We start from the raw sequence: 23,908 nt of genomic DNA on the forward strand, positions 1-23,908 counted from the left end.
GTAAGTAACTGTTAACCAGCAGTTTGTAGGTGATCTAGCTTTACTATCTGCTCCTGTAAAGCAACCAAATAATGAACCGTCCAAATAATATTCCGTTCAACCCTTCAGCCAAACCTAAAGCAGCTGCTCAAGTATTATACAATCAACAGCATTGTGGGAGGTAACGTTAACTTAACTCAGTGCTTCAGTCTTTGAACGTAACGTGAACTAATGTGTTGAACGTTCATTTATTTGAGCAAGTTTCAGATTTACAACGGCGAGCAGCGTGCCTGTTGGATGAGTTTCTGGCTGTGTTTTTGTTGACTGGATTTCATTAGACTAATCGCTACCTCAAAGCAATAAACTGGTGGTCTGTGTGTAGCTGTGTAGCTGAAGGCTAAACGCACAGTATGCTAAGCTAGCTAACGTTAAGGTCTATGTCGTCTGTTCTTAGAACATTTCAAGTAGTCATTGTTGTTGTTGTGTTCACTTGCGTTGCAGTTTTGCGCTCATTTCTCATGTTTTCATCTGTTTTCTGTGATAAAACAGAATACCCCAGGATTTTAAAGAAGCTATGTTACACATCCCAGTGAAGCCAGCAGTCAACTCAAACACCAGGACACCCGGCAAGGCTGCTAAGACACAACCAGCCCAGAAACGTGCAGGTAACTTCTGTGGACATTGAAGTAGGCCTACACCTAGAAACACCACCATAAACCAACAGCATCCAAAAACCATATACCTGCGGTGTATTAGTTCCTTAACTTCAAATTACTCGGACTTCACATCACAACTAACCATTTAGCAAATGACGCTGTTGTATTTTGTTTACTGTTTGAAATGGGTCTTTCAACAAGACAATGACCCAAAACACACCAGTAAGCGAGCAAAGTCTTGGTTCCAGATGAACAAGATTGATGTTATGGAGTGGCCAGCCCAATCCCCAGACCTCAATCCCATAGAAAATGTCTGGGGTGACATCAAAAATGCTGTTTCTGAGGCAAAACGTAGTTCAATGTAGTTCAATCGTCCTGGGCTGGAATACCTGTTCACAGGTGCCAGAAGTTGGTCGACTCCATGCAACACAGATGTGAAGCAGTTCTCAGAAATAATGGTTATGCAACTAAATATTAGTGCAGTGATTCAAAGTAAAGCAAACCCTTGAGACATTTTTCAGTTCATACAGTAAATGTTTGAGTTTGTAAAGAGAAATGCAAATACTGCTATTTTTTTGAACAGCCTAATATTCCTTTTTCTTCACTTTCTGTAAATGTATAACACAAACTTGATAGTTTTGGTCATGTTTTGATTTGGAATTGAATGTCCGGTGTTCCCAATGCATTGATATTATGGAATTAAAAGCTATTCTAAGGATTTTGAGCATTATTCACTTTTTTTTTTTTTAAACGCACCGCTATTAATCCGAGAGAATCAGTCTGCACTAAAACTGCATTAAGCATGCAACAACAATGTGACACGGTCCAAAATTATTGCAGGTTTTCCTTTTGATGGATTTCACAACTGGGTCAAGTTTCAATCTCTGCCTGAAACTGTTGGAAAAGCTGTCTCTGGGTCCCATTTCTAATTCAAAATCATCAAGTCATAACTGGGGTTCATTTTTATCCTAGTAACTAAAAACAAAAAAACAAAAAAAAACAGAAATGAACTAAAAACAACTTGTTTCAGTTCATTGTTAGTTAGCTGTAGGTATAGATTATATCTAAATGCATCCAGTCTGTCAAAAATAAATTGTCTTTGTTATTTACATTTTGTATTATACAGTCAAATCTTCTGCTGATAAATGGAAGTCTTCATTCAAACCATTAGGAGAAGAAGATGACTCTCCGGACACAAGAAGTGGCAGTTCAGAAAAGTAAGCCAGTCTAGTATATATTTACAGTATATTTTGACAACGTGTCAGGTAGAGAGTGACGTCTCCTGTAGTCACAATCCTGGACGTCCCACATTTGAGCCTTTTAACTTTGTCTTGTGGTGACATAAAGTGTTGAAATATGGGCTGTCTGAAGTTAACCTTGTTATGTATTATTCTAGCTGCTGAAACACACAGCGTCTTATTAGTTTTCTCTCATTCCATGTCCTTTTTCCCCCAACAGTTCATGTAGTCAATGTAATGTTAGCACATTTATAGTGTGTGTGAACATTCAGTGGTTAATGGTATCATGTCTTTACAGATGATCTATATAATAGTCAATTGCATATACAGTGCTCAGCATAAGTGAATACACCCATGCTAAAGTTGACTAAAAAGAGGAATAAAATGATCTTAATGCCTTAATTAAAAAGATAGGAAAAATCCAACCTTTAAGGAAACCAATTTTCTTTGTAAATAAATAATTGTTCTTCCTTAAAATACAGGGGGCATAAGTAAGTACACCCCTATGTTAAATTCCCATAGAGGCAGGCAGATTTTTATTTTTAAAGGCCAGTTATTTCATGGATCCAGGATACTATGCATCCTGATAAAGCTCCCTTGGCCTTTGGAATTGAGATTGGCATGGGGTACTTTCCATAAGATCATCTCTCAATGTAAATCAAACCAACTATTAGGCTAACTGAAATAAAACCATGCCAATCTCTAGGTATGGTGAAGGGGATGTGATGATGTGGGGCTATTTTAATTCCAAAGGACAAGGATGCATAGTATCCTGGATCCATGATATAACTGGCCTTTAAAAATAAAAATCTGCCTGCATAGGGGTGTACTTACTTATGCCCCCTGTATTTTAAGGAAGAACATTTATTTATTTACAATACATTATTCATTCACAAAGAAAATCGGTGTCCTTAAAGGTTGGATTTTTCCAATTTCTTTTAAATTAAGGCATTAAGATAATTTTCCAAAAGATTATTTAAAAAAAATAATTTTATTCCTCTTTTTAGTCAACTTTAGCATGAGGTATTCACTTATGCTCAGCACTGTAACACACACACACACACACACACACACACACACACACTGATCCCTCTTCCGTCTCCCTCAGGGTTGAAATCTATAATCCTTACGATCCTGACTCGTCAGACTCTGAGCACGAGATGGCCCAAGACCACAACCACTCCCCACCCGATCAAGATGAAGGCTGCCTTAAAAAAGGCCGCTGGGACAGGAGTTACTCCGAATCCGCGAGCCGACTCCTCGACAGGTGTGACTTTAGCCCTGAAACCAGACCCGCAGAGAGTCGAGGTTTCAGTACAGGTCATAGACTGCCTGAACGACAGGCTTATGCCCCCACCACTGAATCACTTGACCGACCAGGTTTTGACTCCATAAGTAGACCCCTGGACCACAGGGTCTGCAGCCCTGACAGGCATATACACGGCTCCTCCACCCAACGCTTTCTTGCATCTTATGGAGGACAGAGGACCAACGGGGAGGAGAGGATAATAATCCCAGAATACAGCAGAGAGGTAAGACTGAAAGTCATGTTTCTCTGATTTGAAATATTTATGCAGTTTGTTCTGTGGTTATATTTGAGTTGTATACTTAAATAGGATACATGGTCTGTTTGTTGTACTTATTTACAATTGCAGTGATGTCACTGTGATACTTGGTACCAATTAGAGCCCGTTCTCTCCTCTGTAGATGACCACTACTGTTAGATTATCCCCACCCAGGTTACAGCGGGACTATCAACATCAGTTGGAATACGTGGATACAGGTAAACTGGCGTTACGTCCCACCATTTAAAATGAGATATTGGAGAAACATGATTGCATGGATTCAATTTTTAGAGAGTATCTTTTTGGAAAACCAATACTAGTTTTTGAATGAGCAAAGCAGTACTTCATGTTTGCCATGTGTACATGTATTTCCTCTGTGAACCTACTTATAATAATAATAATAATAATAATAATAATAATAATAATTAATTCTGTGTATAATGTTGTTCTACAGGACTGGACCATATCAAACCTTCCACAGAGGTGCCAAGAAACAGGACATTAATAATGGACAAGTAAGAACTAAGGATACTGATGGCCAATTGTTTAAAGATGCCACATGTAGAGTATTCACATCACACTCACTGGCCAAAGCAGCAACAAGGGCACACGTGTTCACATTTTCACAAGAATCGGAAAATGGTTTTATTGCCACATTTGGTATACTTATATGGAATTTGCCTTGGTGAAAGGTGCATACATAAACAAACAAAAACATATTAAACATTATTGTGAAATAAACAAATACTGAAAAACAAGTATATACATACAAAGTAACTGTTGCATAACAAAAAAGGCTGAATGGTGGCTGGGTTAGCTCAGTTGGTAGAGCAGGCGCACATATATAGAGGTTTGCTCCTTGACGCAGCGGCCGCGGGTTCGACTCTGACCTGCGGCCCTTTGCTGCATGTCATTCCCCCTCTCGCTCCACTTTCATGTCTTCATCTGTCCTGTGAAAATAAAGGTCTAAAAATGCCCCAAAAAATAATCTTAAAAAAAATGAATGGGTTGAGTGCAACATTTGCAAAGAATATACAGTATAGTATATGCAATGGGCAGATGTAAAGTCCAGGATGAAGGTTAGTGCAAGTGTAGTGACTAGGGAGTCCCATTATGTTTCATATTGTCCTCCGTGTAAACCCTCCCCCTGCCCTCGGGGCTCTGCCACGCACACAGACGTGCACGAGCACTGCTGCGTCGCTGCTTCAGAGCAGAGCACAGTTTCCCTCATCAAAACCCTTTTAACCGCGGCAGTGGCTGAGTTTTTTGCGCACTGAGCTCAGGCTCGTACACGGGAGGAGTAGAGTACCCGCAGCAGGGCGAGGAGGCATTTCATTGGTTCTTTCCAAGGGGACCGCACGGCAGTGATTGGTGGGCGTTTTTACAAGATTACAGCAGCTACAGACAACGGATCTTTTTTCGCTCATTTTTCAGTTATTTATTGCTGCTGGGGTATAATGACCATTTCAAACAATATATATATATAAAAAAGTGTACATTAAAAATAGTTACCAACCCTGCCTTTTAAAGGCAGTTACACACCGGGCCGATAATCGGCCGTTGGACAGTCTGGCGAGGTCAGTGACTCGAGTCTGTTCCATGTGTTCCGTGCCGTCGTCCGTTGGAGGAGCCGTCGGCCTTCATTTTGGCCGACCTGATGTGTTCAGTTGGCGACAGGGCAGTCGGGACTCACCCGGAAATGGCAAGCGGGATGACCGTGACTAAGCCTCTCAAAATCTGACAAATCTTTTAAACTGACCTTTGTCTATCTGAAATGAAGACAGATTCAGCAACTGCATGGCCTATTTCTTGCTTAAAATGTTTTATGTTTAATGTTATTTTTTTAATTTAGTTTTTATTAGTTTTCTTTAATGTGCCATCTAGGCACCAAATATACAACGCAACATGACAAGGGGAGGGTTTGTGCATTAAATAAAACGGAATTTAACATAAGCACATCATACTAGGGCTGTCAATCGATTAAAAAATGTAATCTAATTAATTACATACTCTGATTAATTAATCGAAATTAATCGGATACATAATTAACGGTGCCTGAAAACCGTTACACCGTTTAGCGTTAGCTGTCAGCATTTTAACCGTGTTTAATCCAGCTACTAGCTAGCGGTAGGCTAACGTTAGCTGCTGTTGAGTATAGTCAAAGCCCGTCTACGGAAAGCCGTTCCACTCCCTATTCAGCCCCATTGTACCTACTTTGGTTGCAGTTCCACCAGAGTTCCACTGGGGGTGATCGCGGTCCAGTGCTAAATGAATGGGACCCTATGGAGCTAGACGGCTAAATTTGTCTCTCTTGCCTGATTGTTGTTGAGAAATCTCAGATTTGATTGTAGTTTTTGCAAGTTCAACATGGATTATAGTTCAAAAGTTGAATGAAGGAGTACTTATGCCCTTTCGATTTGTTACAGGTTGAGTCGTTGTTGCCCATAACACGCTAGCATTCTGCTAATGAATGCTGATTGGTCAGTGAAGGATTGATTACGATCGGAGATCCCGCTGGACGGCATCCGAAGCAGAGCCAGAATGTCAGAGTGAATATTTCGGTGTGGTCTTTAAAACATTAGCAAACCTCTTTCTAGCACGTGTATTAACAGGGAGAGACTAACCTGTCAGCTGTGTTGTCGATGCCTCGAGAGAAAAAAGAGCTTGCCGTAAAGCAGTATCTCTGGCCGTATATGTGTATGACGTCATTGAAAAAGCCACTTTAAACACCCAGCAGTGTGTATTTTCTTAGCCTCCCCTTTCGAATGCAACATTCAAATTACTAGACAAAAAATTATATCCTGAGAAAAGTGGATTTTGAGGGGTATAGCTCCATAGAGTCCCATTCATTCTGCACTGGCCTGTGAGCGCCCCCTATATGGAACTCTGGTGGAACTGCAACCAGTTCAGAAGCCGGAAGTAACGAGGGAGTGGAACTTCTTCCCTTATTAGAAATTCTTTGGTATTGTGTTAACTAGCGTCGCATGCAGCGGGGTTTGTGTTTCCTGTAACGTCTGTTTCAGAGCATCAGAGAGAAGCGCAGACATATCAATGGCTACCAGATTTTCGTCTGTATGCAAACGTCAATATGGAATGGATTAATCTGCGTTAATTTTTTTAACGCGCTATTTTTTCTCAGATTAATTAATCGAAATTAACGCGTTATTTTGACAGCCCTACATCATACATAAAGTTATAAAGATGCTGCTCGAAAATAGGGAAAAAACATTGCTTAATAAGAGGATTTGACCTTATTTTTGCAATCTATATGAAGTCAGGTCTTACAGTTGATACATAGCTAAGACATTTTGACCAGTTCTCTTCAAAACTCTGTTTGGTTACGTAGTTTGAATGTAATTCTCTCCATAACATTAACACATTAACATTTCTGGACAAAGCCTTTTTACACCCCACTAACAACACACTCAAAAGGTATTTGTCTCGATTTGCATATTCAAGACCATCCAGATCACACAGGTACATGACTTTGAAATCTAGAAAAATTTTCCTTTTTTAAAAACAGCCTCCAGAACCCCAAGAGCCTCTCTCCAAAATGGGCAGCTCCAAAAAATATGAAAATGATTTGCTAAAGTATTCCCACAGGACCTCCCAACAGGCAGTCTGATTTGAATAGTAGGTCTTTTGTGCCGGAGAACAAAAGAATCGAGTCGCGTTTTTCCAACTGAATTCCCTCCAGGAGGGGGAGTTTGTCACTGACCACTGCTGTCTGCAGGTCCTGTCCCATCCCTCTTGTGAGATTGTAAAGCCTCCCTCTGCTTCCCATCTTTCCTTAATATCCAAAGTATGATCACCTTTAAGGTTTTGAAGAGCTGAGTATAGTTTGGATATTATCTTTTGGAGGGGGGCATTCTCGTAGGCTCTTTGAAAAATGTTATGAATTTCATCCCTCCCTGAGGCAACATTCCTTGGGAATTTCTTGCTCGTAAAATCCCTGATTTGCAAATATCTAAAGTGGTCCTGGTTCTGCAGTCCAAATTTTTCTTTCAGGACTATTGGAATACATATACATTAGTGGAATACACCATCCCACTAATGGCCGAATTTGAGCTGCTCTATAATAATTTCTTAAACGGGGGACGTTAGGCTAGTCCCCCTTTCTCTTTTGTTAGTTGTAGAGTTTTATATTTTATTCTTGGTCTCTTCCCTGTCCATATAAATCTGGAAAGAATTTTATCCCACTCTCTAAAATACGATTCTGGTTTCTCTATTGGTATCGAGTGAAATAAATATAAGAGTCTTGGTAGAATGTTCATTTTAACCGAATCTATACGAGAACTGATATTGAGATAAGGGATCAAGTTCCATCTACTGATATCGGTTATGATTTCTTTTTGGAGAGGGCCATAGTTCATTTCTTCTAGTTTTGATATGTCTAAAGGTAGGATAATTCCTAGATATTTTATAGAATTTTTGTCCCAGTCTAGATGGTACCTGGACCGAGACATTGAGGGGGATCAAAATGGAAACTAAGAACCTGAGTTTTTTTCTTATTTAATTTATATCCCGAGTATGACCCATATTCATCTAAAACAGACATCAACGCTGGCAGAGATTCCGTTGGGTTTGAAAGACTAACAAGCGCGTCATCTGCGAACAGGGCCAGTTTTTGTTCACCTGCTGCCATATTGATACCCGTGATCTTGTTGTTTTGTCTAGTCCATTGTGCCAGTGGCTCAATAAAGATTGCAAATAGAATTGGGTGTCTGATAATTTGTAGAGATCTTCTAATATTATCATGCGTCTGACGTGCAAGAACAAAACCGGTTTGATCCGTATTGATTATTCGGGGTAGAATTTTCTCTTTTTCGTGATTATTGAAGTAAATAATTTAAAGTCTAAATTAAGCACACTAATTGGTCTGTAGTTTGCACAGTCTAATTTGTCCTTATTTCCCTTAGGTATAACTGATATAATCGCTTCCTTCCATGATGCAGGGATTTCCCCTTTACTCAGGACCCAGTTGAATGTTTTTAATAAAATAGGTGTCAAAACCTCCTTCAGTTTCTTATACCATTCTGAACCGAATCCGTCTGCACCTGGGGATTTATTAGCTTTGAGTCTTGAGATAGCCGAGTAGATTTCTTCTTTTGAAATTAGTGAAGCTAATATTTTATTTTCTTCTTCCGTAAGTTTTGGTAAATGTAATTTGAGTTGAGAAATCAGTGTAATGATTTGAGTAGTGACTCCATTTTCTGGTCCGTATTAACTTGGGGTTGTGAATATAATTTTTCATAGTATGTTTAAAACATTCTTTAATTTCCTGAGTTTGGTAAGAAGTCTTGGTTTTGGGGCCCCTATCTTATATACAGTGTTGGGAAGGATACTTTCAAAATGTATTCCGTTACAGAATACAGAATACATGCCCAAAAACTTAATTTGTAACGTATACTCAATCTGAGTAACGTATTCTGAATACTTGGATTACTTCCACATTGAATTGCATTTTATAAGTGTAGGAATGCGGCCATCACATACAGCTTACTAAACAGCCCTATTCTGGTGTGTTCTTCTGTTCCAACTGGCTGAATGTGTACCTAAACAAGCAAATAGATTGTTCTATTTGTAGTCCCGAACTGCATACTACAAAAATCTAACCGCAGTCTAAGCTACCACGAGCTAATTTTAGCTAACGTTAGCTAACATGTCAAACGGGGCTAGTCAATCTTTCAACGGCTCTGGGGATAGTAAATCAGCACATAGGAGAATGTAAAGTCGCACGTCAACTATAAAATAGCAAGGTGACCAATAAAACTACAGCAGACGACTACCCTTGGCTAATTAAATAAAAAAAACTTACTTTAAGATGCTTCTTCAGGTAGGAGGTGGAGGAATTTGGACGCTGAAAGGAAGTTGGTTGCTGGCAAGCAGAGGTTGCACTGCACACTGTTATATTTTGTTCTCCCTGTTCTTTCTTTAATGTGAAATGCTGTTTGAATTTCCAAGATAGAAACGCATTCCTGCCCTGGCTCTGTTGTGCCGGTTCCGGCTCCATCTCTACCTCTATCAGTGATCACGCAAATAGCTCACTTTTTCGTTTTCATATTGGGGCTTCTGGGAAATGCATGGAGTTGTGAGAGTGAATAAACTCGTGAAACAGAGAAGTATCGTCATGTAATCCATTGATTTCAACAATGTAACTGTATTCTAAATACCAACTATTTAAATTGTAACTGTAACGGAATACAGTTACTCATAATTTGTATTCTGAATACGTAATGCCGGTACATGTATTCCGTTACTCCCCAACACTGGTTATATATTGCGTTGTCTGCCCATTGTTTCCTTAGCTTATATGCTAATAGTTTTGAATATTTGCTGCCCCCTTCGTAGTACTTTTGTTTAGTGTATAACAATTTCTTTTGAATCTTTTGAGAATATACCTCTTCAATCTGATTTCTTTTCCTTTTTATTTCTATTTTAACCTTTGGGTCTGTTGATTCTTTATGTTCGGATTCCAAGTTTTTGAGTTCAGTCTGGAGCGTCTTAATTTTTACTTCTCTTTGTTTTTTAAGAAGAGATGTCACTGCGATCACCCTACCTCTCATTACTGCCTTGCAGGCATCCCAGAGTATGGGCGGAGAAACCTCTCCATTATCATTAAATTCCAAGTATTCTTGAATTTCTTTTGCAACCTGTTGTTGAGTACACTAGGATTTAGTTTCCAAAGTGTAAGCTTCCTTCTATAGGCCATTGTCAGGGACAAATAGAGTGGGCAGTGATCTGAAAGGTCCATTGCTCCAATATGGCAGTCTTGAACTTTGTCACTGTCTGTTCCAAATATAAAAAAATAATCAATTCTAGAATATGTTGAGTGTGAGGATGAATAGAAGGTATAATCTTTGACCGATGGATTTAGATATCTCCAAATATCAATTAGTCCTAATTCTGATAATAATAGGTTAAATTTCTTAGTCATTTTTGGGGGCGAGATTTTCTTATCCCAGTTGAGTCAAGGTTTGGGTTAAGCGTAGTTAGTATTAAAGTCCCCTGCACATATTAAAGTCCCCTGTGTTTCAGTTGCTATCCTTTCAATTACTTGGGTGTAGAAATCTGGTTCTGAACCAGGGGGGGATATACACATTGTAAAGGGTAAGCCAATTTCCATCAACTTTCCCACGAATCATTATGAATCTACCTTCCTTGTCTTTAATAGTAGACACATGTTCGTACGTCACCTTTCCTGAGATTAGTATTACTACGCCCCTAGTGTGTTTGGATCTGTTTGAGGAGGAGAAGACATATTTAAACCCCTGTCTTTTGAGTTTTTCATGCTCGGCTTCCATCAGGTGGGTTTCTTGCAGAAATGCAAGATCTATGTTTTCTCTTTTTAGTTTAAGAAGGATTTTGCTCTGCTTGACTGGGCTACGAAGCCCATTCACATTCAGAGACACTACTTTCATTACCCGGGTCCTGTAAGTAGCAGCTTACGTCTGGAATTGTATGCAACTATATCCTCAACGAAAACAGATTTCCCTTTTGTAGAGAAAAAAATAAAGAATAAACCTCCCCTGTTTTGAACATAGAACAAGCGTTTACATTCATCATAATAAAATTAATAAATGTGAGAACTTCCTGTAACAGAGGAGCCTGTGTACTTCTAAGGTCCCCGTTGGTGGGTGGAGGGAAAAAACCCTCCTGGATGGTTGGGTCCCTCCTTAGTGGTATAGTGGTTGACCTGTTGGTGAACTCCATGTCCACTAATGAGTCCAACATTACTATTCCGTTCAGTCGGTGATTTACTGTAATTTCATAAGATTGAGTTTAGAGAGAGAGAGAGAGAGAGAGAGAGAGAGAGAGAGAGAGAGAGAGAGAACCATTTCACCTCCCTTGTTTTCCAGTCCATTCACATGTTGTTCCACGCCGTTTGTAGTGCTTTTATCATTGGGGTGTTCTCCTAAACCCTTGGAGCCTTTCTTTCACTCGCATCCCTATTTGTTTTCCTCCGTTGACCACCGACGGGAACACCTTCAGTAACCTCTCTTCTAGGTGGGAAACCGGGTCCTCTGACGGCGGGCACCTCCCACCCCCGTGTACGCAGCTCCCGTGCAGCTTGATGTGCGTCTTCGTAGGTCCGAGGGCCAGTGCTCCAGTGGATCCAGACCCTCGTGAATGGGGTTTGGAAACGAATGCCTTTTTTCTTTCAGCACTTTTTTAATTCCCCCGTAGGCGCTGCGTTTTTCCATCGCTTCGTATGCGTAGTCGTGGTCAAAGAAAATCTGTTCGTTTTAAAATGAATTTTCTTTTTCCAAGCCAACTTCAATACCGTTTCCTTGACAACGTGCTGCTGGAAGTTTATCACAATGGACCGAAGTAGTGTCAGGTCCCGGCTTACGGGTCAAAGCTCTGTGAGCCCGCTGAATCTGTAGGGACATACCGTCAGGGAGAGCAAGTTCCGTGGTCAGCAGGTTCTCCATAAACTTTATCATCGAGTCGCCCTCCGGTAAACCGTATATTCGGACGTTGTTCCTTCTGGACCTGCTTTCCAAATCAGTGACTTTTTCTTGCAACCTGCGTTGTTCTTTCAGCAGACTCAGCAGAGCCTCTTTCGTTGCTGCACCGCTTGTTTCCATATCTGAAATGCGCTCCTCCGCTTTGGTGATCGCCTGGTCGTGACCCTGGAGCCTGGTCCCTACTTCAGTTAGCTTCTGGTTTAGCTCTTGTCTCAGCATCGCTAGCTCGTCCTTGAAGTCTTTCTTTAAATCTCCCTTGAGGTCGGAGATGGCTAAATGAACTTCATTTTTGAAGTCACAAATGTTATTCGAGATAGTTGACAGTTCCCGAAGCAGTTTGTCTTTAGCTTCACCGCCAACTCCGCTAGCTAGCAGAGTGCCATGTTCTTCGTTGGTCGGCTCCATTTGTTTTTTTGTTGGACTTTAATTGTTCAGGTACCTTCCCTCTCCGGTTGATATCATCTCTTTTGGATCTTCCCCCACTCATGCTTTGCCCTTCGGAGTTTTCACGCTAAAGTTTTCGAGTTTGGGGGTGTTTTTGATAACGACTGACTATGCGTCTATCTCGTGCATTTTTGCAGTTCTTAGAACTAAACGTTCCTAGAACATGTTTTTCGTCGTGTTCCCACAGACAGAAATTTGGGGATTTTGAAGTTCCTCTGGCCGCAGTAGCGTACTTTTTTTAGCTCCTACTTCAGAGCAGGGTCTTTTCCCTTTTCCTAGGTGTACTTGATTGGTCGAACTTATAAGTCACACCCACTGCCAACTCGGAACTTGCAGACAGAGCAACAACCAACAACGGGACATTTTTAACAATTTTCACCATCTTATTCATCATTAAATTCACTTCTGACAACGTTTTAGGCAAGAAATCTTGCTCAGACACCTCGCTGTGAGCTGGAGGTCTCTCAGACCGCTCTCGTATCTAAGAGGCTTTTATTTGACGGTTCGTTTGTTTAAATATCACAACACATGTCCATCATAAGATTAACGGGAACCTGTGGTTAACTGTCTTTTCAGAGTTAAACTCCACAAGCGTGTCCTGCGGCTCGCCGGCCGTCTCACACACACACACACACACACACACACGTCCACAGCGCAGCAGGCAGAGGCGGGGTCTGTTCCGAGTATAATAAAGCCCCGTCTGTGTTGAGCAAAACATTACGTGAATTACTACAAGGATGGACGGAATGCTTCTTTGTTGTTGTTGTATGTGGCGCTAAGGTCTAGTGACGATGCTATAAAGACCGTTGCCGTGCTTGCGTCACTCCCTTACCCCTCCTACCAGTCCCTATGGCCACTTGGCCAGTGGGAATGCAAACGGTAAAAAAGATTTTGGGGAGAGTAGTTCTTAGAACTGCTTAGAAGTGTACTTTTCCTCTAAAAAGTACAATTACTACCCGGTCGGAAAGCACCTAATATGAGATCGTATTCTGAATGAGTCGCCATTAATGGCCAGTTGAAAAATCAAAAATCCGGAAGCAGCAGCCAGACCCACGTGACGCGTTCGTCCAATCAGCTACCGCTTTTCATTTTTTGGGCGACAATACAGATTAGTGCCGCCTGCCGTATTACATCTCGTCGCTTTGGTGTGTTCCGAGGCACTTTTTTGACCAACTCGAGAAGACTGATCAGTCCAACTGCCTTTTCTGCAAACGGTCGGCCGTCTGGTTGGTCTGTAATGGCCTTAAAGCAACACTAAAGCACTTTTCCTGCATGGGTTCCACCTACAGGTTGGATGGGGAATTGTCCATTACATTACATTTCATTATGCAAGTTTGCCAGATCGGGTAGCGGATCTGTAGTTCGAATGAGGCATAATGAGACATTACGACAGCGATAATGGGACAATTCCGCTTCCAACCTGTAGGGGGACCGAAGCAGGAGAAGTGTGTTAGTGTTGCTTTAACTTGTGGCACGAATGAAGAGCTTCAACCAATATAGAAAGATGACACACTTCACTGCTTGTTTACAAAGAAGCCAGAGCTAGGAATGTGTCAGTCCTATGTGTCTAGCTTGGTGTGCAGCATCAGCTCTTGCTGTAGTTGAAGTTACTAAAGTCCTGAGATAATCACGATTAATTACTAGTATATTGTCAAGTAGAGGAAATCCACAGAACATTGTTCCTATGCTGGTAGGTTTAGTTGTTATTCGCCGTCATCAGATAAGATGGTAATCTAATTGCCCAAATTGAATAAACTCCACCTGTCTTGTGCAAAGCTGCTTGGACAGCATAGTTTAGTTGTGACAAAAACATGTCCACAACCACTGCAGTTATAAACACATTGTGATACAGTAACTCTGGGTGAATGACCTAGGTGGGAGAGAACACGGTTAGCATTGTGTAATAACATTTCATACCAATTGCTTAACAACTTTGCTAGCTCCGTGTTTTGATACTACAAATGTTAGCCACTATAGTTGCAAAGCTTTAACTAACCCTGCAACCAAGCATCACGTATTGTGATGTAAAAGCTCTGTTGAACTGATTGAGGACTGATCAAGTCCTTATTCAGAATAAGCAGCTACGCTGTCAAGAGCTGTTAGTGAGTCAGCAAGGTTGGTTGTGTACAGCTCATGTAACGACATTGTTGTGGAGGAAATAAAACTACTCGTTCTGAGTAAAAACTAAGCTGGATCAGCATCGTTCCAGCCACACATGCCAGACACCACAACTCTGATATACTGAGAAATACAGAGAGCTTTCCCTGGCGGTGATGGGCTTAAATCAGCATTGTGTAAACTCCTTTGGCAAGGGCGTGAATGTAACGGACGTTCATTTATATGTAAAAGATCCGCACTCTAGCTTTAACTTTTGGTTGTTTGTCTGGTCTTAACAGCGACCGTCACTTTAAACTGGTATGAGGCTGTTTTAAAGTGCCCATATTATGAAAAAAAAAATCACTTATTCTGGGATTTGGGGTGTTATTTTGTGTCTCTGGTGCTTCCACATGCATACAAACTTGAAAAAAAAAAAAAATCCATGCTGTTTTGAGTGAGATACGGTTTCTGAATGTAACCTGCCTTCAGTCTCCGGGTGAGCTGTTCAAAATCTGCACGGCTTTCTACGTTGAAACGAGGGGGCTAAACCATGCTAGCGGTTAGCCCCCTCGTTCTCAATGGCAAAACACTGCTACAACAGAACAAAAGTTCACCATAATCTACAAAAGAACTACTTACAGTTGTGTTCAAAATAATAGCAGTCCAACATCACACGTGACTAAATGTCAGAAAAAGCAATAGAAATGTTGAAATAAAGTGGAAAAAAAAAAAAAATGAAAAAAGCTAGTTTTTTTAATGGTTGACGACACAAGGGTTAATTGCCGAAAAAAAGTATCAAACCACCATTCACTGTCGCTGATTTTGGTCTCTTGGCTGGAGGAGCTCCCTGATATTTACTGGATCGGATCAACACTCACCTGGTTGTCTGTCACTTTGTCTCTGATGACGAGGTAACACAGGAGGTTCAGAGACTCCATGATTCTGTTTAAAACGACACAAAAAGATAACGTTGGAAACGGTACTTTGACAAAACAATCAGGCTTTAAGCTATAGAGAGTAGTTTCTGTCTCTCTCTCTCCCCCCCATGAGGAATCTAAGTAATGACAACACTGTTAAAAGCAACCTGATTACAGAGTACAGTTGTGTTCAAAATATTAGCAGTCCAACATCACTAACCTCATAAATCTATTTTTTTGGTAGAAGTGATATTTCTACATGGCAAATAATTTACTAGTAAGTGTTGTAGAGTCATAGAAAACCAACAGACCCAACAGTCATGACATGCATGCTGCTCAGTCTGTGTAATTGAATCTGTAATTGAAAGGGGCATGTTCAAAATAATAGCAGTGTTGTGTTCAATTAGTGAGGTGATTGATTCTGTGAAGAAACAGGTGTCAATTATGGCCCATATTTAAGGAAGGAAAGAAGTAAATGTTGTGCATGCTGGTTATAGTGCATTTCACACTGAAATGCTCAGCAAAATGGGTCGTTCCAGACATTGCTCTGAGGAACAGCGGATTTTGATTAAAAAGTTGATTGGAGAGGGGAAAACATATAAAGAAGTGCAGAAAGTTATAGGCTGCTTAGCCAAAATTATTTCAAATGCCTTGAAATGGCATCCAAAGCCTGAACGACGTGGGAAAAAACGGTCAACTACCATTGGAATGGATTGAAGAATAGCCAAAATGGCAAAGGCTCAACCAATGATCAGCTCCAGGAAAATCAAAGAAGACTTAAAGTTACCTGTGAGTATTGTTACGATCAGAAGAAGAATGTGAAGCAAAGCTATCAGCTAGAAGCCCCCGCAAAGTCCCATTGCTGAAAAAAAGACATGTACTGAATAGGTTGAAATTTGCCAAAGGACACATTGACTGGCCAAAGGAGAAATGGGGCAACATTCTGTGGACTGATGAGAGCAGAATTGTTCTTTTTGGGTCTAGGGGCCGCAGACAGTTTGTCCGACGACCCCCATGCTCTGAATTCAAGCCACAGTACACCGTGAAGACAGTAACGCATAGTGGTGCAAAAATCATGTTATGGGGATGTTTCTCATACTGTGGTGTTGGGCCTATTTATCTCATACCAGGGATCATGGATCAGTTTCAATACATCAAAATACTTGAAGAGGTCATGTTGCCTTATGCTGAAGAGGAAATGCCTTTTGAAATGGGTCTTTCAACAAGACAATGACCCAAAACACACCAGTAAGCGAGCAAAGTCTTGGTTCCAGATGAACAAGATTGATGTTATGGAGTGGCCAGCCCAATCCCCAGACCTCAATCCCATAGAAAATGTCTGGGGTGACATCAAAAATGCTGTTTCTGAGGCAAAACGTAGTTCAATGTAGTTCAATCGTCCTGGGCTGGAATACCTGTTCACAGGTGCCAGAAGTTGGTCGACTCCATGCAACACAGATGTGAAGCAGTTCTCAGAAATAATGGTTTTTTGAACAGCCTAATATTCCTTTTTCTTCACTTTCTGTAAATGTATAACACAAACTTGATCAGTTTTGGTCATGTTTTGATTTGGAATTGAATGTGCGGTGTTCCCAATGCATTGATATTATGGAATTAAAAGCTATTCTAAGGATTTTGAGCATTATTCACTTTTCTTAAACGCACTGCTATTATTCTGAACACAACTGTACATGTCCCTGTTCTGCAGGTATTCCACGCCAAGTTGGAAGTGCGCCCTCGTTTAGAAGAAGTCTCCGGCTAATCCTGCCTCGTACTGACTGCAGTTAGAGAATCGGCTAGCTAGCAATTGTTTTAAAAACTTTAAGATCGGCTTTTTAGCTATTCTCGTTAATATTCTGCAACACTGAATGCTTTTTTTTTTTTTTTTTAAACATGTATTTATTGACAAAACAGTACAACAAGGCACATAACATGAAACAGAAAGGAGACCAAGGATCACATGTAGTAGCTGTAGTACCCACAGTCATGAATCTGTACATCCATAGGTGTATGCTTACACAAAATACATACAGCAGTTGTTCATCTCAACACCGTATAGTACAGATGGCACACTACAGGCATTAGGAGTATGTTATCTTATTTGGACAAAAAGCAAACAAAAAAACCGCTCCGTCCAGCTAGTTATCACTCCAACCATCCACATCCATATTGTTATTCTCAGGGAAATTGAAGAAAACGCTCCAAATTTTCCAAAACTTGTCAAGCCTACTTTTTTGTTGTGTAACTTATTTTGTTGTGTAACTTATCTTTTCACCCTGACTGCTATTTCTCTTTTAGGAGTCCCATCATCTGTGACCTTTGCGAAGTTGAGTTGGCCAATGGCCGCGAGCTGGAGGAGCACTTGGAGAGCAAGAGTCACTGGGACACCCTGGAGCACATCCAGCAGCAGAATAATTACGATGATCTGGCTATAGCCTTCATACAGGTAAGATTATGGTTCATTACTGTACATCCTGTTGACGATTCCTGGGTTGAATCCTTAATCTGTGCAGTAGTGTTCTACTCTTCTATTACTCTCTGGGCGTCCAACATGAGCCATCACTTGACAATATTCTGCACTATGCATATTTATTTATTTATTTATTACTCCATGTCACCTCCTTCTGTGTAATGTCATTTCTATACATCCGCACATTACTCATCTGTATATCTGTTTATATATAGGGTGTTTATAGTGTAAATATTATTATTATTATTATTATTATTATTATAACTAATTCTATTTTGTTTCTATTTCTTATAATACTTTTTGTATATTTTTTCCTATGTCTATGTAATGTGTATTTGTGTTATTCTGATGTGTGTGTGTGAATTTTTCCTTTTGAGCTGCTGTAACAAGGGAATTTTCCCAGTGTGGGATTAATAAAGTCTATCTTATCTTATTGGTGTGTCTGGATGGTGGTATAAGTTTTTATTTATTCATGTCTGTAGGACGTCATGCTGTATAAAAGCCAGCAGTGTAGCCGAAACATAGAGGATAATGCACTCCAAGGTAAGTAACGTTGACTTGTCAAAAACCAGAAGACATGCACGTGTCATACTGCAGTATCTTCTGTTCCAGACAAACCCAGCCTAAATACAGTCTGATCTTTGTTTGTCAGCTCTGAAGGAAAATGACCACATGACAAAGATTGAAATGTTCCACTGTGCGGCCTGCAGTGTCTTCATATCCACATCTGCATCCTCAGTGCAGACTCACATTACCTCTCAGGAGCACCTCTCCAACGCAAAGGTAACCCTGCGGTAAAGTAGCGTAACGTTAATCACTGTTTGGTTACTTTCGAATCTCCGTTTTCTCAATATTTTGTAAACTCAACATTGGATTGGTTTTTCGGAAGGACTTTCAAGTGCAGCAGAGACGTTCTTGCCTCGCAAAAGCAGAAACCATGATGAAGGAGATGAAACCTCAGTTTGAACACTTCCTGAAGGTATTTTGCAAGCATGAACCTTTTCAAAAGGATTCAAAAAAATAACCTAATGGCATCATGGTGAATAAAATGTGTTTTAAAAGAACCGAGCCCAGAAATGCAGAGAGGAACTTTCTTAACAAATATTCCCTCACGAATTTAAAGGTGCAGTAGGTAAGCCTTATAAAACTAACTTTCTGTCATATTTGCTGAAACTGACCCTATGTTCCAGTAGAACTACAGGAAGCAGGTCATTTAAAAAAAAAAAAAAAAAAAAATCTGGCTCCTCTGCCTATAGTGCGATTTGCATCCAATCCACCGCTCCCTGTTCAGATGCACCAATCAGGGCCAGGGGTGGTGGTGTCTAACTGCGTGTCAATCACTGCTCATGCACACACATTCATTCTCCCTTGTGGGGGGAGGGGCTTAGGAGACCGTTTTTGGGCTTGAGCAGAAAGGGGGGAGGGACTGAGAAGGTGTCGATGTTCACATTTTTTGGCTAAGTCCTGGATCTTCACAATCCTACCTACAGCACCTTTTAAACACGCAGTATACTTATTTGGTTCCCTCAATTTAATAGTTTATTCTCTTATGTAATATTTCATGAATAACAAAAAATACATTCATTTCATTAATACATTAGAATTGCTCACTTTCTTTCCATTTTGTATACATGGCACTTGAACTCAAGACCGCTTGGATACAATTCCGTTTTATTTTGTTCGTAATTTGAGATGTCAATTTAGTATTATGTTGGCACAAATTATTAATTTGAAGAAACAAAGTCAGTAATTTTGAAATTCAGTACAAATGACTAAAAGAAACTAAGTAAAAAAGTAATCAATTGTCTCTGTTTACTAATGCAAAATAAAGAGCTATTCTAAATAGGGAAGAAGGGGGTTTGTCGCATGCAGGATTATCTTTTTATATCACCCAAGTGAAAGATATACACTCACCTAAAGGATTATTAGGAATACCTGTTTAATTTCCCGTTAATGCAATTATCTAATCAACCAATCACATGGCAGCTGCTTCAATGCGTGTGGTCCTGGTCAAGACAATCTCCTGAACTCCAAACTGAATGTCAGAATGGGAAAGAAAGGTGATCTAAGCAACTTTGAGCGTGGCGTGGTTGTTGGTGCCAGACGGGCTGGTCTGAACATTTCACTATCTGCTCAGTTCCTGGGATTTTCACGCACAACCATTTTACAAAGAGGTTTACAAAGAATGGTCTGAAAAAGGAAAAACATCCAGTATGCTGTGGGCGAAAATGCCTCGTTGATGCTAGAGGTCAGAGGAGAACGGGCCGATTGATTCGAGCTGATAGAAGATCAACTTTGACTCAAATAACCTCTAGTTACAACCGAGGTATGCAGCAAAGCATTTATAAAGCATTTATGAAGCCACAACACGCGCAACCTTGAGGCAGATGGGCTACACCAGCAGAAGAAGAAAAATGTTGCCTGGTCTGATGAGTCTCGATTTCTGTTGAGACATTCAGATGGTAGAGTCAGAATTTGGCGTAAACAGAATGAGAACATGGCTCCGTCAGGCCTTGTTACCACTGGGCAGGCTGGTGGTAGTGGTGGTGTAATGGTGTGGAGGATGTTATCCTATCAATATGGGCCAACATTTCTAAAGAATGGTTCCAGCACCTTGTTGAATCAATGCCACAAAGAATTAAGGCAGTTCTGAAGGCAAAAAGGGGGGGGGGGGGTCAAACATGGTATTAGTATGGTATGGTGTTCCTAATAATCCTTTAGGTGAGTGTACTGCAATGTGTGATTTAAAAAGTAGTGGGAAATTATACAATGATCGGATACTATTTGGTAAATGGCTATGAAAAGCCATTATGTAGCTCATTGATCATTTTCAGCACAGAAAGCTTAGTGTGGGTAAGGGAAGGAAACGTGGCGTTTGTGCTCATGTGTCTTAAGATGAACAAACTAGTGTATAAAGTGAAATAGTAGAACAACATTCTAACAGATACAACTAACATTGTACATTTGAAGTAAGGGGAGATTGCTTTTCTTCACTATTTGTGTGGTTAATGCATTGAATACCAGTGGTGGAAGAAGTATTCAGGTCCTTTTTACTTGAGTAAAAGTACAATACCACACTGTAAAAATACAAGTAGAAGTCCTGCGTTGAAAATGTTACTTAAGTAAAAGTATGAAAGTATCATCAGGAAAATGTAAATAAAGTAAGTAAAAGTACTCATTGCAGAAAAATCCTCACATTTTAGAAAGTGTAAAGGATCCAAACAGTTGTGTGTTTAATGGTCTAATCAGTTCAGCCGGACTTGTAGTCTTAATTTGTAAAGTAACTAAAACCCGTCACATGAATGTAGTGGAGTGAAAAGTACAAAATTTCTCTCTGAGATGTAGCGAAGTAGAAGCAGAAAGTGGCATGAAAAGAAAAAGACTCAAGTAAAGTACAAGTGCCTCACATTTGTACTTAAGTACAGAACTGGAGTACATGTACTTAGTTACATTCCACCACTGTTGAATAGAGGGGACATTAAATCAAATCTTTCCAAATTGACTACAAAAGTATTGAAATAAAACATCTTGTGTGATTACCTTAAGTAATGCATTCATTTTCAGCCTGAGTACACTATATATATATATATATATATATATATAATTAGTAGAATAGCATATAGTACCCTAGAAGGCTACTAGTAATTACTATTACATTGGACTGAAATCGGACTACGTTGAGCTCTACAGATGCAGCTATCGGATTACCTAGCTGTTCCTTTTCTTTCAGGGTGGCAGCCCGTTTGAATGATGGAAATCATTGAAAGTCTCCAAAAGGCTGTTTGTGTCAGATGAACAGTGGACTTAAACCCCAATCACACCCACACATACATGCTGTGGCACCACTAATACAGAGTACACGTTTGACATTCAAGGATTTGTCTGAAGAAATGGAGGCATCTTGAATCAAGGTTTGTTCAAACAATATTGATGTTCTTTTATCTTAGTTCACAAATGGTTTGTCCATATTAACGTTAGCTGCAGTACTCCCAGATAATCACCATCCGGTTACCTTAAGAAGATAACGTTTGTAATTTTTGTAAATGTACGCCTTCAATGTTTTTATAATTTGTGAAAACAAAAGGATTGAAAAAGTCAACTTGTTTCTTGTTTTTTTTATTTTATTTAGAACAACACACATGTTTTAAGCATTGTATCTGTGTGATATAGTACATTTAAAATTAAATTATCTCAAAACAGTATATTTAAACATTAAATATAGGTGACATGTATGAAGGGCGTTGTCAGCACTGGCTGTGCCTGTTAGGTCTTTTTTTTTTTTTTTTCTTAACCACCTTCAGTTTTAATTTTGTATTTGTATTAGAAACAATGCAGTTACTGAAATACTATAAAACACTTTCTATGCATAACAAGTTTGCAGACACTTTTGTTTTTGTTCTTCTGTAGTAGCTCATTTTTCCGCTTGTGATTCCTGGAACTGTGAGCTTTCAGGTGCTGTCATTTTCAGTTCAAATATTCATCTCGCTCAACTGTGGCCGGAAAACGGAGACCGAGGGCTTGAATCTGAACATGTTGCAATACAAAAGAAAAATGATTCTACGTATCTTTTAAATGTGAATATTGATACAGAAGAGAGGTGCTCCCAAATTTTGACAAAAACGGACTCAAACCATGAGAAATCTGAGGTAAAAGTTGTCTTCATTATAAGAAATGGATTCCACACTACATTACTGCATAAAACAAGAAAACAGTCCGTCCATTTGGAATTGTACTTCCAAAAAAATGGACCATGTAAAAACAGAACAAGGGTAACAATATCCAAAATAATTAATTTTTTCCATCTATCCAAATGTCCAAACATGTACAATATCTCCATCATTGAGCAATTTTGTACTTTTGGCCAGTATTTCATTGACAAAAACAAAAACAAAAAAGTGAAAGAACATCCAATGTACATACACATATAGTCTAGTGAAATCTAAAAAGGTCCCCACTGGCTTTATGAGGCAGCATGTGCGGCTGTCAGAGAGCGGTCTTGGTCAGTCTTGAGGGTCGGGGGGTCCGTGGGCAGCGAGGCGACCTCCACCATGCTTAGCCCAGTGTGAGGGACACTAGTGTTCATAATGTGTCTCTGTAAATGTTTAATCCAGTCCTCCTGGACAGACAATGGACCCTGGAAGACGAGGTCGCAGAACCTGTGAAGAGATGAAGAGATTGATGATAATATACTATATACTCATAAAATGTCACTTTATGAGGTTTTTTAACATTAATATGAGTTCCCCCAGCCTGCCTATGGTCCCCCAGTGGCTAGAAATGGTGGTAGGTGTAAACCGAGCCCTGGGTATCCTGCTCTGCCTTTGAGGAAATGAAAGCTCAGACGGTCCGATCTGGAATCTTCCCTTTATGTTGTCATAAGGAGCAAGGTTACCTCCCCTTTCTCTGCTTTGCCCCCCAGAGAATTTGGCCCACCCATGAGAAAGAGAGAGAGACATCGTGGCTTGCAAACAAGCAAAGTGGCAGTTGGTCAAGGCATTTATTTGGGTATCCAGAGTGCCAAACTGAAATAAGGCAACCCAGTCAGTTTTTTGTGGGCTGATTAGATGACATGGAAAACATGGGATTCAATAAGTTATTCAGATTTGGCTCCCCTTCCTATGTCACATGCAGGCTCATTAGAATATATACCGGCCTCCATTTGAGTATCTCAATCCGCGGCTTGAGATCTACCTTTGCAAAGGTGTGCTATATTTTTCTTGCAAGCCAGACACCGTAGACTTGTTTTGGGAGGGGGGGCTGAAAGAGACAGGTGCTAAAATTGAGCGTTTTAGACTGAGGGTGAATGCAGGTATATTTAGGCAGGTAGAAAAATGTGTATTTTTGAACATCAAAGCATGTAAACATGGTCTAGTAAAACCCCAAAATACAAGGTGAGAACCTCAAAATGGACATGATGTGTCCCCTTTAACAGTTCTTTTAAACAAACCGTATTATTAAGACAACTGCTACTACTGTCACAAGTCACGTGCCGTGTCCATATTGCAAACCTTGGTGTTCACTGTCCACTTGCTATAACGGTCTGTGCCACCAATTTATTTACATGGCCTCTG

The 23,908-nt window shown here is 40.1% G+C and overlaps 3 protein-coding genes across 5 annotated transcripts in view; 2 read left to right on the forward strand and 1 right to left on the reverse strand.

Moving 5' to 3' along the window:
* LOC144526172 (uncharacterized) lies at positions 1-22,566 on the forward strand. 2 transcript variants are annotated; one of them, XM_078263425.1, is made up of 11 exons: positions 1-160; positions 529-644; positions 1,762-1,852; positions 2,982-3,405; positions 3,581-3,656; positions 3,893-3,953; positions 17,666-17,813; positions 18,320-18,380; positions 18,490-18,620; positions 18,727-18,816; positions 21,568-22,566. In XM_078263425.1, the coding sequence occupies exons 1-11, from the start codon at positions 72-74 to the stop codon at positions 21,586-21,588; spliced, it is 1,308 nt and encodes a 435-aa protein (XP_078119551.1). In that variant the 5' UTR covers positions 1-71; the 3' UTR covers positions 21,589-22,566. The 2 variants fall into 2 exon arrangements, with proteins under 2 accessions (XP_078119551.1, XP_078119552.1); XM_078263426.1 differs by having other exon boundaries at positions 1,807-1,852.
* Positions 21,658-23,908, forward strand: part of hfm1 (helicase for meiosis 1) — a 37,439-nt gene continuing 35,188 nt past the window's right edge. The window contains exon 1 of the mRNA XM_078263438.1: positions 21,658-21,748. The gene's annotated coding sequence lies outside the window, so the exon portion shown is untranslated. The remainder of the gene's footprint in view (positions 21,749-23,908) is intronic.
* Positions 22,478-23,908, reverse strand: part of znf644a (zinc finger protein 644a) — a 14,901-nt gene continuing 13,470 nt past the window's right edge. For both annotated transcript variants that reach the window (XM_078263411.1, XM_078263410.1), the window contains exon 6: positions 22,478-22,993. In XM_078263411.1, coding sequence (XP_078119537.1) covers positions 22,798-22,993 — 196 coding nt within the window. In that variant the 3' untranslated portion in view covers positions 22,478-22,797. The remainder of the gene's footprint in view (positions 22,994-23,908) is intronic.

Source organism: Sander vitreus, chromosome 12 (assembly GCF_031162955.1).
Source record: "Sander vitreus isolate 19-12246 chromosome 12, sanVit1, whole genome shotgun sequence".
In the NCBI taxonomy this organism is placed as follows: Eukaryota; Metazoa; Chordata; class Actinopteri; order Perciformes; family Percidae; genus Sander; species Sander vitreus.

Bases quoted from the DNA above. Each gene is read 5' to 3' on its own strand.
- LOC144526172 (XM_078263425.1), top strand. From the start codon at position 72: ATGAACCGTCCAAATAATATTCCGTTCAACCCTTCAGCCAAACCTAAA. The intron at 3,406-3,580 runs GTAAGACTGAAA...TCTCCTCTGTAG, and splicing joins TCCCAGAATACAGCAGAGAG to ATGACCACTACTGTTAGATT. The intron at 18,381-18,489 runs GTAAGTAACGTT...TTTGTTTGTCAG, and splicing joins AGAGGATAATGCACTCCAAG to CTCTGAAGGAAAATGACCAC.